The following is a 17,881-nucleotide window of genomic DNA, read 5'->3' on the forward strand; positions in this document are numbered from 1 at the left end:
TCGTCACATTTCGGTCAATTTTAGTCACCGTTAAAGCGAAATCTGGAAAACGAGTATCTGGGTCAAAGTTCTAAGTTCTTTCCGTGTTGTTTTACTTTTTCTCGTAGGCCCTCTCCCATGTGATTTGCAATGCGAATTTTGAATTCGGAAGATGCCATTAGACGTGTGCCAGTCGCTGCCACAGACGTCACGGTTCTACGCACCGCCATAGTAGTCGGTGTCAGTCAAATCTTAAAGTAGGTGGGCGGAGGAACCCCTCCATAATATGCTGAACCCCCACAGGTAGGAACGATAGCTGGTTGAGTAGAATCTAGCGGCGAAAGAGAAGAAGGACGGGAAGCAACACGCAAAGGATATGTCAATCACCATGCATCCGAAACAAGCGTTCCGCCGTCGAAGCCTCAAGGCGTAACCCTGCTGCTATACTTCAGAGTACCTGAAGCTGCCCCGGAATGAAAGATACTTGCTGGATAAGATCTGGTTGAATGGGTGATATTGACATTTAGAGGGCGAGAAAATGGGAGAAAAGGCTCCTAACAGCGATGCTGATTATATGGGGTGATCTTAGTTCATCCTACCGGAGGGGGAGATCATGATGCTGGATTGTGACCTCACAAGGAGAGCCTCAAAAGGAGAAAAATAAAATATCTAAAAATTACGCGGTCTTTCCAGTGATCTCATGATAGAGCTCATCAGGTGCGCTACAGCTATTGAAAGGACGCTGGATGTTTCCTGTTTTGGTCTTTTGAGCAGCGGGTCAACGACACACATTTCTACCAAACCCAACCTTTCGTCCCCCAAGCTTCCTCCTCTATCCCCCCAACCTCTTCCTCCCGACAAGAAACGTCTTCAACAACACCACAAAATACACCGACGACAATCACTCTCAAGATGCCCATCATGACTCCAGGTAATTTATGATATCTCCGACTGCTAGTAGCAGCTTCATTGAACTTGTTCTCGCTGCGCAGGTTCTCGCATTTACGGCAAGAGCGTCTTCAAGTTGGCCTCCCATGGCTACCGCCTCGGTGAGTTCCCGGTCTTCTAATTCATCGCCTGCAATTTCATCCGAGGACTAATGACCACCAGCGGCCAAGAAGCCTCACCCAAGTCGTCTCACTTCATACAAGGGAGGAGACGGCTACAAGAACTCCCATGACAAGATCGACGGTACGTTTATCCTTTTGTTACTTGAATCATAGGCATTCATGATCACTGACGGTGTTTCCTGACAGCTCGCTTGTGTCAGTTATCCCCTCGACGTTGAGTTGAAGCGCATCTACTGACCGTGACTAGTCGCGTGGCTGAATATTGTCGTCATTCCGGCTGGATGCCTGGGCTTGGGTCTCTACTGGGGATACCGCCATGAACCCATGGATAAAAAGGGTCGCGAGGAACTCGATGTTCTGCTACACACTTCCTTCTGTACCAAGTAGATCGACAGGGTGCTGGGACTACTAGTTAAACGAAATTCACGAACAAGTAGTAGTCAAACGTCCTCACCGACGTATCTGCTCCCGCATCGTGACCTGCCATAGGCCCATAGTGACGAACTGTTGAATACCACTACCTTGCAAGCGGACATTCAGCCGTTGGCGACAAGACGCTTATACGATCATCTATGCTAGGGAGTTTACTACATGAAAGAACTGGCGCCTACGAACACGTTGGGAGATATCCACAGGAAAAGGCACAGATGCGGAGTTCGTGATCAATGACACCGCTAATGGAGATACATTGATGATCTATCTCCAGCATTTAAATGCGCAGAATCCCACCGTGAAAACCAAAAGCTAACTCCATAAATGACAAGAAACACCAGAACCCAACCCAAGAAACAAAAAGAAAAAACGGAAAACAAGACCACAGCCCATTGACGCTGTAACACTCCTCACACCCTGCCCCACATGAACTCCTCAATCGCTGCCGAGTCGAGTCTTGCCCCGAGTCGAAAAGACGTTTGCTGCGATGGCGGCAGCCCTCTAACCCCTCGCGGTGTTGATGGGGAGTTTAAACCGCGTTTGGGTCCTCTTTGTAGTCCCCTTTGCCTCTCCTTGAGACTTGGCCGGCTCTTCTGCCGGCCTGGCTCGGGGCTTGCGAGGCTTCTTGGACTGAGCCACCTTTGACGTCGGGCGGAGATTTTTCGTTTGCGGCTTGGACATTGTCGACGTTTGTCCTTTCGGTTCGGTGCTTAAGTCTTTTTGCGATATGTCGGCCAGAGAATCGAGATCGTAGGCGTATCGATTTGCGTCTGTATGAGGTGAGGTCGGTAAATTTGGTCTTTCTTGCAAGCTCGTAGTGGGTTTCAGGTGTTTAGTTTGTAAGTGGTGATGCTGGAGGGGAAAGAAAGGATCAAGTGGTTTTTTATCCTGTTGCAGTGGAACAATTGGATGGACGATTTAGACGGCGCAATAGAATAGTCACGAGCACGATTTAGATTCGATATTTCAATGGCTGGATTCCATCAGCTACATCTTGGAGGTGAGACCATTTGAAGATGGTGACTGGATCATGACTGGATTATGAGTCCGGATTCAACGAGACACTGCAATGGATGGTTACAAAGAGCTTCACCGGTGAAAGTCTCTGATTCTGCATGCCTACTGCCATAGGAATCCTCAGTCAGATATGCAGTATTGGTGGGCGATCTGTGTAGTTCAAGTTGGGTACCCGCTAAATTGCAGGTTTTGTTGCTGACCCGCCACAGTGAGTACCTCCTTAGCGTGTGGTTCTTAGTGGAATAGGGGAGGATCGAAAGCTTTATCCCCAAGACCAGCAAAGCTACAAACAAATGATCAACGATAGCAATAGCGACGTCAAGTATCAAACAGCGGACTGAAGCTGACTTCCACGGCTCTCATTAGAGTGGGGTCACGTATGAGCACGCGTCAGGTGTGTCTTCGGAGATTTCCTCATCATCACCTCTTCGCTGACCACCTGGGACAGACAAAGCAGACAGTGCTCTTCAACGAAGCAGAAGCACTCGACTTCACAGTCACCATGGACGAGGAACTCACGGTTAGAGCACCGAGCGCAAATGCCGGGAGCCCTCACCCCCAGGGCTCTCGCTGTACACGGGTGGATCCCGGAACCACGACTCACGAGTTAAAGGCGAACGAATGGGCCAAGCTAGCAGCCAGCGACCCCACCAATCGCGGACTGAAGGGCCCCCGCTACCTGAACCAGTACGGCACCCGATCACTGCCATGGTACCACCCCCATCACTCGCATACCTGAGGCACGGAATCAGGAAATCCAAGTTGCAAAACCCCAAGGCATTGGCTGACCCCTGAGTCACCAAGATGTATCGGTAACACCATAGACCTTGCTAGAGACCCGACCAGATCCCAGCCATGGGCCATTGCCCCCAAGCACCCGGCCTCAAGATTCGACCAGCTGAAGACACAACACCGTCCTCCGAAGCCTGGAGGTGCGGCAAAGGGACGCACTGACGACCGCTTCGGATGGTGCAACTGCATGATTCTAGCCCAGGAGACTTGGAAGACCCGACACCACTTGGCAGAGACTGTGGGCAGATCTTCCGACAGAGCCAGGGCGGGGTAAGGCGTGCTTCAAGATCCGAGGCTTTTTCGCAGACGAGCGGTGCAATCAGGCCATCCTAGATTTTCTCTCCTCCAGTGCTGTGAGCAGACAGATCCTAGAGGCCGCTGAGGAAGATGCAGTAAGAGAAGTGACGGGGTGGGAGCTCAGGGAGCGGAGAGAGTGAGAGGCGGAGGTGAAGCAAGAGTGGGATGAGGAGGGTGCTTAGGTCAGGTAGCCGGGGTCACTCGCTGTTCCTCCCGGGTTCCCGGACCTTCGTTCATGATCATTGGTGGGATCCCCTGATGATGAGGCATGAGGGAAGGTGGAGTAGGGAGACTCCTGGGCGAGAAAGAGGAAGGTGGTGCGCTTACTATCACTTCCCTGATGTGCTCCATCTTCATTCCTAGGAGAGGCGGGCGAAGGGTAGGGGAAGCGACACCGAGCCGCTCGACGAAAGTCGTGTTTTAGACTGGGGCGTGAAAACGGAGGATATTGGTGGACAATGCCATGATCTAGATAGCTCGCATGCAATCAATGCGGAAAAGAAAAGCCTATTCGTTGATGGCCGCTGAGATTTGCCTGCTCGAAGAAACAAATTTTTATACCTTCTTCCTAGATTCCCACCATATCTCCGAAACAGAAGAAAAAGCCATGCCGCGAAACGTAATCCTAAGAAACAGTAACAAATAGCAGCGAAAAGACACGAACATGCAACGAGAAACAGATGTGTAGTTGGTGAAGCAGAGCGAACATTGATCGTCTCAAGCGTATAGACCGAAGGACGATTGGGAAGCAAAACAAACGAAAGGACAGGTAGGGGGCGCTCGAAAAGCAGACAATCAAGCGGGTTAAAACCAGAAGATCGAGCCGACAGCGCTGTAGCGCTGTGGGAAGGTGGAAGCATTGGTGAGAAAACCCCTACGGAATTTGTGTCAGATACGATGAATGCGGTGCCGTAGAAGTAGACAGGGAAACATACGTATGGTGCGTGATGTCAAGTGGTGTCAGTGCTGACGCCAGGAAGTAGAAGCTAAAAGATCGAAAACACAACGCTGTGTGAAATTGGAAGCGATGGCGAGGAAAAAAACCCTACGGAATCGGTATCAGAAACAATGTAGGCGAGCCGTAGGAGTAGTGGGGAAACGTACGTATCATGTGTAATGGCTAATGGGGTCAATGTTAGCTTCACAAAGTAGAAGCCGTTGCGAGGGAGGGCGTCGAGCGAAGGGAGTCGGAGCTCGTAGTTACATTCCACCACGCTGCGTTGTGAGATACGGGAGGAATCATCCGGGAGTCCGCTGATGGCTCTGGGTGTCCCTCATTTCCAGTAATGGTAACCTGTTCTACCAAAGGTATGTCGGAAACAGCCGCGGATGACCCCGAAACTGCGAGCGTAGTGACGGAAGCTGTCATGGAAATACTCTCTGCAGCACCGGCAAGGGCAGAACCCCCCGCCTCTACATCAATCTCGTCTAGAGCCTTGCGGTAACGCCCGGCGGCCCATTTACCCCATCCATAAGCGGCCATTACAAGCAACACCAGCGGGGGTCCGGCGATCAAGAGGGCGTTCTTCAACATCATGTTGATGGTGTCTGCGGGACCGTGGTGACGAGCTCGAGAAGCTGTACTGTTATGTAGAGGCCTGCCACGTTCGTTAGGATTTTCAAAACCAGCGCAATAAAATCCATTTACTACGCGCGGGTGCGCGTGCGCGGAAAACTGACTGGTTGAAGGTGAACTGGTGCGTGGCGGGAGATCGTCAACGGTTGAACGAATGTCAGTACACCCTGCAAACAATGTAAGCGTTTGAACCAGAATGACCGCACAAAGACCTGCGATGATGAAGCGATTATGGTGGTATTTTGTGCAGGCGCTGGAACGACTCTTCGGAATTGAGTGCGACGGTGAACTTGAGTGATACCTAAGATGCGAAAGCGGAGACACTGTGGTCGTTGTTCAACTTTGCGATGTTGCCGGCGGAGTGGGTTCGGGTTTTGTAGATGTGTGTGTGCTCAAATGCTCAGTAAAACGGCGTACTGATCATTAGCTACTATGAAGTAGCTCCTAACACGGGTTGTATCTTCTGTGTATGGAGACGCCAGCGAAGAGAGGCGACGGAGCGAGGATTCAGGTGCGGGCTGGTGCTGTTGATGGGAGTGTGGTAGTAGTTGATGGGATTGTGGCGGCCGAAGATGGGAGTATGGTGGCACAAGATGGGAGTGCGGTGGCACAAGATGGCAGTGTGGTGGCAGAAGATAAGAGTGTGGTGGCAGAAGATGGGTATGGTCCTGTCGGAAAGTAGAAACGGTCTGGCATGGCACCAATATAATGGTAGCAGAGCACAACACCCCAGGTAACCGCTAAAGATACCTCAACACCGTCCAGCAGAATAGAGGCAACTCCGAAGAAGATGATCAATTTCACTAATCAAGCTACACTATGGCACGACTTTACCGGCCCAGTAATCTATCGCCGACTGACGGCTTTCTTCATTTCCGAATGGTTTCAATACCAGGTATAGCTACATAGGTTCGCCAGCATGGCCGTCGTAAATAATGGAGAAGCAAATGAAATTCAATCAATCCACACCATAGCTCTGTAAAACAAATACAATCTATGGAGCCACTGCACTGGTCCCACAAACCCAGCCATTGGCACCAGATGGAATCTTTATACAAGACACCAGCCCTCAAAAAGAGCATGAACAACAAGGCCCGTAGCGTCCTTCTGGCCGTTATCTGGCGGCTGGTCTATCCATTTCGTTTCCTCCTGATATCCGCCAATCTCGGACTGTCCACTTCCCGCTATTATGGTTTGCGTCTGCCGGTGTACCGTATTCCCAAGGCTTCGGCGGCAGAAGTGCAGCCGCTTTGTTAGAGTCGGTACTGCCAGGGACGATGCTGACTAGGCGCTCATTCTCCACGAAAGAGTATTGCTGTGTTTCCCACAGTGGCGGGGTTATGTACATAAGATATTGCGTCGCCACGGGGCTTCGAGTGTTGCAAGTAACTGTCATTGTGTTCTGCCTAAACTTGCGAGTCGGAGTCCGATGAGACCGTAAGTGCCAGACTAGATAGCAAACGGCAACCCAACGACCTACAGTTTATACAGCTCTTTTGCGACCGTGAGGCTGTATAGCCACTTGCAGACGCTTCCTTTAGTCAGACAAAGGATCCGCAGTGTGGCTGTGTGAGGGCCCCAGCGGGGTGCCGTATCAGCAGTCGCGTTTGGCGCAGTAGGGGGAAGAGGGAGAATCAGGCCAGAACCTCTAACAATTAGCCGGTTGAAATGGCCACACTGGTTTAAACAGTTCTGTTCTGGTTCATTTTGTTCCCAGTTCAGTTGGGAACAGAGGCTGTTATTTCCCAGTTGGTTTAGATAAGTCTGGCAGTTGTTCACGGGAAAGCTGGCAGTACTGTCAGTTCAGCGAATGAACTGCCAGTTCAGGTAGGGCCTGGCTAGGGCAGCCAAAGTGGGTGAAAGAAATTCTAATAGGCACGGAATGAGCGATAGAAGATGGGCACAGTACTACTAGTTTATAATTACTACTCTGATGCTACCTACCCATGGGAGTACGGCGATTGAACCCCTTGATACTCTCCAGAGCTCCAGCGCACTCGGTACTTAGGGAATGCCGATGATCAGTAAGAATTATCTTGCACTCGGAAAACGCCCGTTAAACCCAAGAAGACAGGGCTAGGATTGCCCGGCTCAATCTCTATCGTCGGCGGGGTCCACTTATTCCAATCAGTGGCATTTGAAGAATTCGTCAACCCAGAATATCTCATTATTCTATTTGCTAGAATATCTCATTATTCTACTTGCTAGAATATCTCATTATTCTACTTGCTAGAATATGCCATTATTCTCCGTTCTTCTTCCCCCTTCTCCCATCATAGGTAGAGTGTATGGGTTAACAAAGGTATGAAATGTTCGTGGCACATATTTCTGGCTGACTGCTTCGTAATATTGGCGCGTGAAGAGGACACTGGAGCCCGATAAACGGTGGACACAGTGTGGATGATGAACCAGATCATCTGTCTGGCAAAACACCAACACAGGACCCAGGTCCCATTGACAGTCATCTACCAGATCAACTGGCGGAAATAGGGCTGGGTATATACCCAAAGCCAAGGATCTAATCAGAGTCAATCCGCGACAAAGTCAGGTCGTGTTAACATCAAAGGTGGTAGCCCGTTATCGCAGGCGCAGCGCCGAAGGCGTCCACGTTCCAGATGTCGCCAAAGGGACTATAGTAACCCGAAGAATATCAGCACATGCGGTCAAAAACATTGTCAGGCAAGCAGAGACAACGTAAAGGAACTCACCATAAAATTCCCCTTTCAGAATCGGCCAAAAGAAAAGTTCCTCGTGTTGCGGAAGATAGTACCATTAGTGACCATCTCGCCGTTGGGAAGTTTGATATTGTTGTCCTCGACCAGGACACGGTAACCCTCGGCGGACAGCTTGGTATCGGCGAAGCTCAAGATGGTTTTTCTCGCCTTCGCCAGATGCACACACCATAGCCCTTTGCGGCCGCCTCCGCGTCTTCAAGCTTCACTCTGGCGGCGATCCAGTGTGCAACAGTCACAACCATCTCACGACGGTTGGTGTTGCTCCTGAAGGCGACGCTATGGATTCGAGCATAGTCCCGAAACCCCGCACCCCCGCACCCCCTGCACCACGATGGTCGTGAGGTTGGGCCCAGCTGGCCCATCCTCATCGCCGCCGCAGTGGTGTCAGGCCAGACCAGATCAACTGGCCGGCCAGACACCAAAGGCAGGACCTAGGTCCTTCTGGCGGACATTGACCAGATCAACAGGCAAACATCCCGCGGAGATAGGCTCCAGGTCCTGCTGACGGCCGCCTACCAGATCAACTGGTAGGCATCACCTTTGGTGTTGCCACTAAAGGTGGGGAGGCGTCCACTTCCCAGTTTCCCCGAAGGGACTAGAAAAACCCGACAAATGTCAGCACATGAAGTCAAAGACATCGTCAGACAAACGGAGACGACGTAGAGAAACTCACCATAAAATTCCCATCTCAGAATCAGCCGGCGACGGCCGGCCGGATTCTTCATAATGGAAGCGTAGTGTCGCCACCGCATTCGATTCCTGTGTGCATGGCGACGTGGAATCTTCCGTCTCCCCGTCCAGATTGAATTGGTCCACGGCGTGCTGAATCTGCTGTGCGTAGACTGGCACACTTCCCGCAACCCATAGGCGTACTCTGTGGAGCTCGCCACCGTCTCATATTAGCGCGCTCCGGGCGGCGCCACGTAGTTATCAGCGGGAACTAGTCCGATATTGATCGGGTGGAAGGATGATTGTGTAAATCGGGCCGATTAGGTTGAGTTGCAAAAAGCGCCGTTGGGAATTGAATCGTTCGGCGGCGCGGGAGGGTGAAGTTGCATGGCAGGTGATGGTGGTGATGCTAATCAGGCGGGATCCGTATTTACATCTTTGCGGAAGGGATGCAGGTGTTGAGCGTATTACATACCGAACGGGTGAGAGGTAGCGATTGAATTGAAGGCGCTGAGCTTCACGCTCTGCACACCAGAAGCGGACCAACCGCAGTTCTGAAGGTGGTCGAATTGTCGGTCGAATAGATTCGGCCCGCCCTCCTTGGGCACCTAAGTGCCTTGTTGAGCTCCGAAATATCGAGCTCAATTGCCGGGTCTTGGTGCCTACACGGCACCAGCCGCATTCGTCAGGCTGCTACTGATGCTGGGGATTGAGAAAGTAGGGAGAGTCAAAAGGTTCTCCTTGTGCACCAAAGTGCTGTATTGAGCTCCGAATAGATGAGCTAAACTACCGCGTTTGGACGCCGGCAGCGGACCAGCCGCAGGTGACTGTCCGGGTTCTGAAGTTCGAGGAGGTGTGAATAGGGATAGATGTGGCAGTCGAGAAGTGAAGGTAAGGGGGGTGATAGTGGGGGCCGGGGCAAGCCCGGCATCTCTGGCAAGAACCGATTAAACTTGGTCGTTACTGCGTTGTAGAACTCGTGGGTGTTGTCGTTGGAAGCGGACCAGCCGAATGTCTCGGAGCGGTAGTCGTCGTGATGGTAGTTGTGATAGTGGAGGAGGTAATAGTAGCATAAATAATGGTGGAAGAAGTGTGAGTGAAGAAAGGAAGCGGGAGAGGTGGTGGTGGGACGGAGGGGGCTTTTGTTGGGGATTTTGGGGGCTGTGGGTGCCTTGATTGTGGGACTGTGACGGTGCGACTTTTGAATGAGGCTAGGGCTCGTGGATGATAATCGGTACGCCGTCCGCCTCTCACTACATATGACGCCGTATCGTCTTTCGAATTCTCTAGTCTATGGTAGATGGACAGCGGATGTCAGCACTGCCAAACCTTAGTGATTGGTTTCCTCGCACAAACCGGAAGTGAAGACGATCCAGGTTTCTTCCTGTGGAGTGGTTAGATATCTGCTAAAGATTTGCCTTTGCGGTCTCCGCTGAAATCGTGACGCCCTTGGTCTAGTGTGTTGAAATGTCCGTGGAATCCAAAGAGGCCATGCAATGCAACAAACGACTTTCCCCCAGAGAACCGCTTAGATACAGAAACTGCCACTCACCTCACAGTTTGTCAGTAAGTCTTCGCAGAATGTGTCTTCCTCTCAAGACAGGTGATGAGAACCATTTCCAATATCCGTGTTTGTACAAGCGCAGTGTTGATGAAAGATAGTGCTATCGTCAGTTCTGAAGATCTCTGAAGAACCAATGATGCGGCTAACGTGTCGCATGATCTACCCCGAGTAGACACTAGAGCTGCATTCACTCACTTGAAGAGATGTCACGACCGCGTTTTCGTCGGCGGGTTGAGCCTCGTGGCCGATAGGAGCAAAAGAGGCGGAACGCAATTTTGGGGTTTGAAGTGGCGGCGTCGCTCTAGGTGCTCGTGATAAAGTTGATAGGTGAAGCGGAGGAGAACGGCTGCTAGTTTTCTCTTCGGTGTTGAGACGGGTAGAAAAACGTATGAACAGAGGAATTGCGGGTACAGTGCGATCTGAATTATGGAGGTAATAGTACCGTTGAATAGAAGCGATGCAGGCTGTAGGACGATCCCCGTCATTCGTACGACAGCAAGGACAAGCAAACGAGTGCGACAGGGAGAGGCATTCACGCGTGGTGGCAGGCTGATATGAATCACTTCCCATCTGGCTCACGATACGACGACCCAGAATCTCAAAAGCGAGTAAATTATATTGAGTGGACTGCGCACGGTTGTGTTCCTTCTAGGACATTCAGAATTCATCAATTCGCACCACCAATTACCCGCTACTTAGGCTCATAGAAGATCTCTGAACATGGACGGCCTTGTAAATGACTCGGGATTTTTTTATGCCAATACATAACCGTCACCACCATCCATGACTTCATCGTGTGCAGCTGTTTCCCCTTCTGTATTGTAACATTACCTATTTCGCTAGAACTCTACAGGGGACAATAGGTTCCCCACCCTACCTTCAACAGCCCTACAGCGTAATCGAACGGCTAAGGGCTCGCTTGCATTCCTAATCGACTGGGGTCATCCTGGATAGCCCTACGACTTTACCGATGGGCGTAGGGTTCGCCTGCAACCCGAATCGGCTGTGTGAATTCCGGACAGATCGTGTCCTGAATCACCAATCACTTCGAGGTGTTCAATCATGGAGCAGCCGGCGTCGCATGCATTCTGTGAGATAAACTGGCGATACCCCAAAATTATTCGGATGATGGTGGTAGGAGTAGTCAAAGAAAAGCCAACAACATACTCGTTCTATAGATCGAGCCTGAATTACTAGTCTGCAGTCGCGGCTCTTCGTCAGGAAGCAGTGTGATATTAAAAAACAAGAACTGTCCTCAGTAGAATAAGAAACACCAACAGAAACAATACCGGGTAGGTCAGCGGCAAGTCGGAAACCATAGTCCGGAAGCCCCACGGAAACCAAGAAGAATAGAACCGACAATGCTGGAACTCATGCGACTCGGGTTGTCCTGGTGATCGAGCAAGAGAGCCTACTCGATTACTACTATCCAGCATCCCCGACGCACGCGAACTGGGCATTACTAGTCGGGGGAATGTCCGCTCGAACGACATTGGAATATGGAACGATTAATGAATCGATGGGAAGGTATAATAGATTTTGCTACTAATGGTAGTAGAGCCTGAAGAAGGCGATCATTTGACATCAGAGTGGACCTTTTCCTTCGATTAGAGAAGCATTACGTGTGATTTTCAAATATTACAAAGTCGGGGCCCTCAATTCATAAAGCCTCACATGTACCCCCCGATTTAAAAGATCCAGGGTTCACCGTCATCAGAAGAGATATCCTCCTCACCAGAAAAGTCAACCTCGTAATAGCTATCCCGAATCCTATCAACCCAAGCCATTTCATCTTCCTCGTCGTTGACGACGTTTTCCTCCTCCTCCGGAACAGCGTCTGGTCCGACCAAAACTCCAAGTCTCTGAGGGACGCCCTGTTGGTTGAACCAGGTACGTACACGATCCGGCGCATCGTTAACGGTGTATCGCATCGTGACTATGGTTTTGTCAGAGAACACCTGGGCTAAGGGTAGTGTGAACCAACCATCGGGAGAGATGGGGGCCAGAGGGACGTTGATACGGACACGCTGGTAGCCGCCCACGTTTCTGGCTGCCAGAAAGCGGCGGGCTCGGTCGATAACGAAGGTGTAGAGGCTACTACCGAGAAAAGCCATCACGATCGAGGCAACGAATCCGACCTTGAGGACGAACTGAAGGGCCGCGATAACCGAGGAGGCGAACCTGCGAACGACATGATAGAGCTGAAGCATCTATGTACATCACGGTTAGCATTCCTTCGTTAGAGCGAAGCTGAAGTTTGAATACTATTCTGTTGGAAACAAATGTGAGATCTGTGAAGGCGATATGGGTGGCTTCTATTACAGAGTTAGCTGTTGAGGGTAGAGGCGAGGAGTGAGGTTTGCATACCGATTGAAGCCGTCGGAGGATGTGAAAGATGGGCTGTCGGTATTGTCGTAGTTGATTCAGGATGTGGTAGGTAAGCTGTGGAAGTTGTCGTAGTTGATGGAGGATGTCGTAGGTGGGCTTTGGGTGTTCTTATAGTAGACAGAGGATGGTTTGGCCGATCGGATTGTGTCACCTGCGTCTGAATGTGGAGCCTTGCAGTCAACGCCGTTTGAACGTCAGAAACCCCCATTTCATCCATCCCGCTGCGTTTCCAAGCGTCCTCATGCAGTGTTCGACATGGTCCAGTCCGTCTGTCCTGAACCTCGAAATGGAGTGTAGCTTGGTAGTCCCTACAGGGGGGTCAGTGTTCGGACGGCCTACTCCGAAGAGAAACAATCGAGAGCAGGACGGACTCCTGCAGTCGACTGTAGTCAAAGACCGATAGTAAATGAAGAATAATCTCACGTGTCAACTGCTACATCCGCTCCCTAGTCACGGCAGAGGTAGAGAAGCAAACACTCAAAGCTGCTGAACAGCATTGCGTAGTGAGACCCAGTCTCATCATTGTTTGAATGACGACCATGACCGTCACTACCGGAACTACTCAAGGAGGGAGCTTTCAGCACCCTACTGCATGAGGAACCGACCCGCAAAAAGTGCCACCCTCGCCTTCTTGTAACTACTCCGACTATAGATCCCGATTCTTCTAATTGACCAGGCATCGACACAGCATGACTACCTATTCCCCTGTCTCTTCATCACCACCACCCTCTTTCTGAAACCCATTCCCATCGGAGATGCAGTAGTATTCCTCTTAGTAGCTGCCCACGGCTCCCCAATCGTCACCATCCTCCTCGCCATCTTCATACCGCTCAGTGACTTCGCTCTTTATGCTCTTCCGACTAGTACAATCACGGAAGCAACTCGAGCTCTCCGAGCGTTTTTAAATCGTTTATCTATACCATTCTGGTAAGCAATGTAATACACCTTTCACACTCATGGGAGGGCTGTCAAACGTTCCTGCGAGGCAAGGCCAGCATCTCGTAGAGTATGAATCCAATCCCATGGGCAGGGTAGAAGTGCAACATAGAGGGGTTCTTACTGATGTTCCCCCCGTTCTGACAGTAAGGTGAACCAACCGGCTCAAACGATCTCGCCGATGGATCCGAAGACCTCACGGATGAGAATGGCGCCGTCGATGAACGAAACGAATACCGATATCAGCATCGCGTAAAGAACCAGGCGGAGACTCGGAGGGTGAGCACCGGCGGCGTTTTCGAAAACACTGCTAGCTTGTGTTTCCCTCGGAAGGAGCCGAAAAATCCGTATTTGTCGGTGTGGAATGGCGCCGGCCCTCTGCGCCCGGGTCATGGAAAACAATGAGAGGGGAATGGTGTGTGTTGGTGGAGTGGTTGGCTGCGTATGTGGGCCGACCACAGCAGAGACGCATCCGGCTATGTACCTATCCCAGGCATTGTTAGCTCTCAACTACGTGCTTTCAAAGGACTACTAGGAGAGTGCCTACGCAAATCCCCATCCCAGCCCTCCAATCGCAACACATCGACTCCTCAATTCAACACCGCGACTCCTCCATGCTAACAACTTCACCTGTCTATAACGCTTTTACTCTCAAGCCCGCTGTCATAGAAGAATCCTACCATTCGCTGAGTTACTTCAGTATTCGGATCCCCACGCCAAATCGGTCGAAAAATCCTTCTGTCGATTACGCTACGCTCGCTGCCCCTTCGGATTACGACCGATTATCGCTTCACTTGAGCTCAGGATATGCTTGATGGGGTTTCATTTCTCATTCAGCTCAGCAGGGAGGTGCCAGCTACGGTGAGCTGTTTGAAACCTGGATGAAGGAGGTAGACCGTAGCTTCCGCCAAGCTACCTGGATTTCAGTCGCCGCCGTCGCCCGCCGGTTTATTTTTGGGACTGTGTATTGCGTTGAGTATATCTCTCCAGTTGGCGAGTTTGTGTTTCAACTGCTCATTGCTAGCCGCGAAGCTGAGCACTGCTCCGTTGACCTACGTTTGGTACCTACGTTTCGTCGGGAAGGAATGAGCTCTTCGCACAACGGCAGACCTCAGTCGGAGCCCGACAGTCTACCCGCCGGTATCAGTCTGTCCGATCGCAGTCTAGAACAGTATACTCTAGTATTCACGTCTGAACCTTTCCTGCTTCCCCGGGTACGGTATGGGTTTTCTGCTGGTACGTGAACCGGGAAATTGGGCAGTGGATTCGAATTAAAGCTGACGTATGCACAGCTCAGGACCACACGAGGCGGATAGACCAATGTCTTCTAGAGAAGACGACGAGCCATATATCTACGGGGTTATACACTTGAAGTCAACCTGCATGTGCGGGGAACAGGGGTACGTTCTCACCATAGAGACATGCAGAAACGTCTACCTTTTTCTGCAGCCATGCTAACCGCCGTCCAGTTATGATATCCAATTAATATCCGGTTATTATAATCAAAGAAGGAGCTGGGACTATCTGAGCTACGTCGGTAGCCCTCGCCGGCAAGTTTTATTCGCGGTGTTTGACGGCATCAGCGAGTGACATCGTGTGCACAAATGCAATATGTGGCATGTGCTCTCGGAAGATCCACAGACGGGTCGGAAAGTGCATTCGGTCTTCTACATCAGCTCAGACGTGGGATCACTGCGAGTGTTGTCTTTCAAGGGACCACAATCGACAGTCATAGGAGCCTGCCGTCACCGCCCCGGGGTAAAAGGGGATCGAACCGGGAGCTTCGGTTGTGGCCCCTGGCCAGTGGAAGATGCAGGTATAGGATATGACGGCGTTAGAGCTGTACGGTGCTTGCAGCACAAGGGTCGCTCAAGCAGATGGCTCGGTACATGATGGCTTCTTTAAAGCAGGTCAAAAAGGGCGGCTACATTCCGCCGGCTCCACCTTCTTCGTTAGTTCCTATTTCGCAACCAGATACAATACTGGGGAAAACTGGATACAACCTGAAACCTCAGCAGGATCCCCCAACGATATATCACCAAGTCGAAAACATCAATCCACCAGTGTTCTACATAGACCAGTCCAGACAAAATTTGGGTATGGTCGGGTCGGTCGGGATATATCCCGACCAAAAGAAACTCTGGCCTGGTCGGTCGGGCTATATCCCGAACATAAACTTTCAGGTCGGGTCGGGATAGGTCGGGCTAAGAAACAACATTTGAAGCCGGAAATGCTCTAAAAAACGCTAGAAACTAAGGAATGTTTTGCGGCTGATAGAATTAGCAGTTAACCTGACGTCGGCCGACATGGGCCGACCGGTCTTGTCTATGTAGAACACTGCAATCCACCACGCCGTTACGCCGCACGATATTCCCCCAGTCCTCGCAGTACGCACACGCCAAGCGCTTCATCGTATACCACAGGCCCAACTGTTTCTCTACAGGACTCGACGTCTTCGATTTTTGGACTACTTTAACCAGGAGCAAGACAATGATTCGACTGTGCATTGATCGATGGCTGTAGCTTTATGGGAGTATCAGCATACACGGCAAACGGCTATAATTCCATGATTCTTTTTCGACGTTTCAAACCCACCTCTCAAACAATGGTCTACCCGAGAGTCGAGGAGCATTAGCCATTCGCGCAGACGGCTGCACGGAGTTCTTCCGGGCACGGTTAATTTGCGCATCGGATACAAAACCCTCTTGCGATACGCCCTAGACAATGGCAAAAACAAATTTGTTCATATGGATCGATGAGAACCTGAAAGATGTATGGCGGCTACCCTACCCCTCACGGTGAATTGCCTCCATAAATTGATGATGCTAACGGTTTTTACTTGATCTAGCAAATCGAATTCGTCATCTGAACCGGAGATGCGGTGAGACACCCCATCGATATCAGGATCTCTCGTACCTCGGCGGAGATCTCCGACCTCAGCGAGAGGACGGTTACGACACGCCATCGGAGCCCGGGTACGTCCAAATGGAATGGTGGAAAGTACAGCTCAACTACATGAGGCAAAGGGGGATGAAGGCCATCATTATTATCCATGTGCCGCCTGTATCGACCGACGCCAAGATGAACGCCTGGGACGAATGGTGAATTTCACTATTCTACACTATGAGACGGGGGACGCTTACTGTTTCCGAGTTGCTGGAGGAAGTACGTTCTTTGGGCCCGGCGATGCCGGGATTTCATCCTCGCACACTTACTTGTACGGACACACGAAACTCGATTCGCGACCACTGTATGTTACTCAACAGCGATACCCTGAAGCCGCCACATCTCCGATATAGGAGGGGGAAGGGGAAAGAAAAGGGAAAGGCAGCCGAAACGAGATAGGAGGAAAGGATAAGGGGAAAGAGAAGGGCCGGAAATCAAGCGCTTCGGCGGCAGCCGAAGTCTGTCCGACGGTCAAAGAATCCAATCTCGAAGACTACCCGAACCTTTCAACGTCGTTCTCAAAGCCTAAGGCAATCATTGAAGCAGTGCAGCTCGTATGGGGAATACGCGCTGCGCAAGGCAGTGGACCTACTACCTGGTGACTGGACTGTTAACTAGGTAGTCATCATTTACGAATCACAAGCGGAAGTTAGCTATCAAATAGTTCGCCGTGTTGAGCATCATCCTCTGGGAGGGAGTAGGGGAGGACCGCGCGAAGCAGTATCGGCAGCTACTTGATATCACCTGTCGATTGAGGGCTGCAGATCCGAGCACCGCCTGTACGTTTGTACGTGACCCTGTGGCCAAGCGATTCCAACGAATTTTCATCTGACCTTTCACGTGTTCCCTAGCTTTCGGCATTTGCGTGGGGTTATCGCAGTCGATCGCACATTCATGAAGGGGAGAATAGAGAGAGGTCTTATTAGGCACCTGTCAACCATCCGGCGGTGACCTACCGGTACCCAAAGAAATACAATCGAAAAAACTGTGGCATTTTAGACTACAGAGCCGAAAACTATAGCATTTCAGACTTTTGCCGTTCAATATATGATACGTTCTCTACGTTTCTCTATGAACACGCGACTGGATAGATGATAGCTGCAGAATGGATTGATATGCAGGTCGTTGACCTCAAAGTCTACAAAATGCCGACACCGCGCCCACGAAATCAAGCAACATTCTGTGCTTCCGTCCCAGGGTGATCCCACCGCGAACCCATTCATAGCCCTAAAGGTCGTCAGAAGCGTGTTCAGCGCAACACTCTGCTATGCCACGGTTCCATCTCGAGGGAACGGCGGAAGATCCTCCGGGATTCGCCGAAACACGTGACATGGGCGGGTGACATCCTATGGAGCGCGGCTGGTCCTGCTCACAGCAGTTTATCACTCAAATAGTTGGGGCGTGTATGATATGTATGAGATTCAGCCTATGTAGTTACGTCGCAGAAGAAAGATTACCCATGTTGTCACGGCGTCACGCC

General features: G+C 51.0%; 3 protein-coding genes across 3 annotated transcripts; 1 reads left to right on the forward strand and 2 right to left on the reverse strand.

Annotated features, from left to right (window-relative positions):
• Positions 1-891: 891 nt before the first annotated feature.
• Positions 892-1,436, forward strand: BZA05DRAFT_442077 (uncharacterized protein; the record flags this gene model as incomplete). The annotated part of the gene is made up of 5 exons (XM_051486722.1): positions 892-910; positions 972-1,028; positions 1,090-1,170; positions 1,236-1,244; positions 1,297-1,436. The coding sequence occupies 5 exons, from the start codon at positions 892-894 to the stop codon at positions 1,434-1,436; spliced, it is 306 nt and encodes a 101-aa protein (XP_051342513.1).
• Positions 1,437-4,391: 2,955 nt separating this feature from the next.
• On the reverse strand, positions 4,392-5,124 carry BZA05DRAFT_442079 (uncharacterized protein; the record flags this gene model as incomplete). Its single annotated transcript, XM_051486723.1, has 4 exons — positions 4,392-4,461; positions 4,523-4,573; positions 4,637-4,707; positions 4,792-5,124. The coding sequence occupies 4 exons, from the start codon at positions 5,122-5,124 to the stop codon at positions 4,392-4,394; spliced, it is 525 nt and encodes a 174-aa protein (XP_051342514.1).
• A 6,695-nt stretch (positions 5,125-11,819) lies between these two features.
• On the reverse strand, positions 11,820-13,704 carry BZA05DRAFT_442081 (uncharacterized protein; the record flags this gene model as incomplete). The annotated part of the gene is made up of 3 exons (XM_051486724.1): positions 11,820-12,067; positions 12,116-12,341; positions 13,627-13,704. 3 exons carry the CDS (start codon positions 13,702-13,704, stop codon positions 11,820-11,822), a joined length of 552 nt encoding a protein of 183 aa, XP_051342515.1.
• Positions 13,705-17,881: the final 4,177 nt, after the last annotated feature.

The sequence above is a fragment of the Tricharina praecox genome, assembly GCF_024521635.1.
Source record: "Tricharina praecox strain CBS 144465 chromosome Unknown BZA05scaffold_4, whole genome shotgun sequence".
Lineage (NCBI taxonomy): Eukaryota > Fungi > Ascomycota > Pezizomycetes > Pezizales > Pyronemataceae > Tricharina > Tricharina praecox.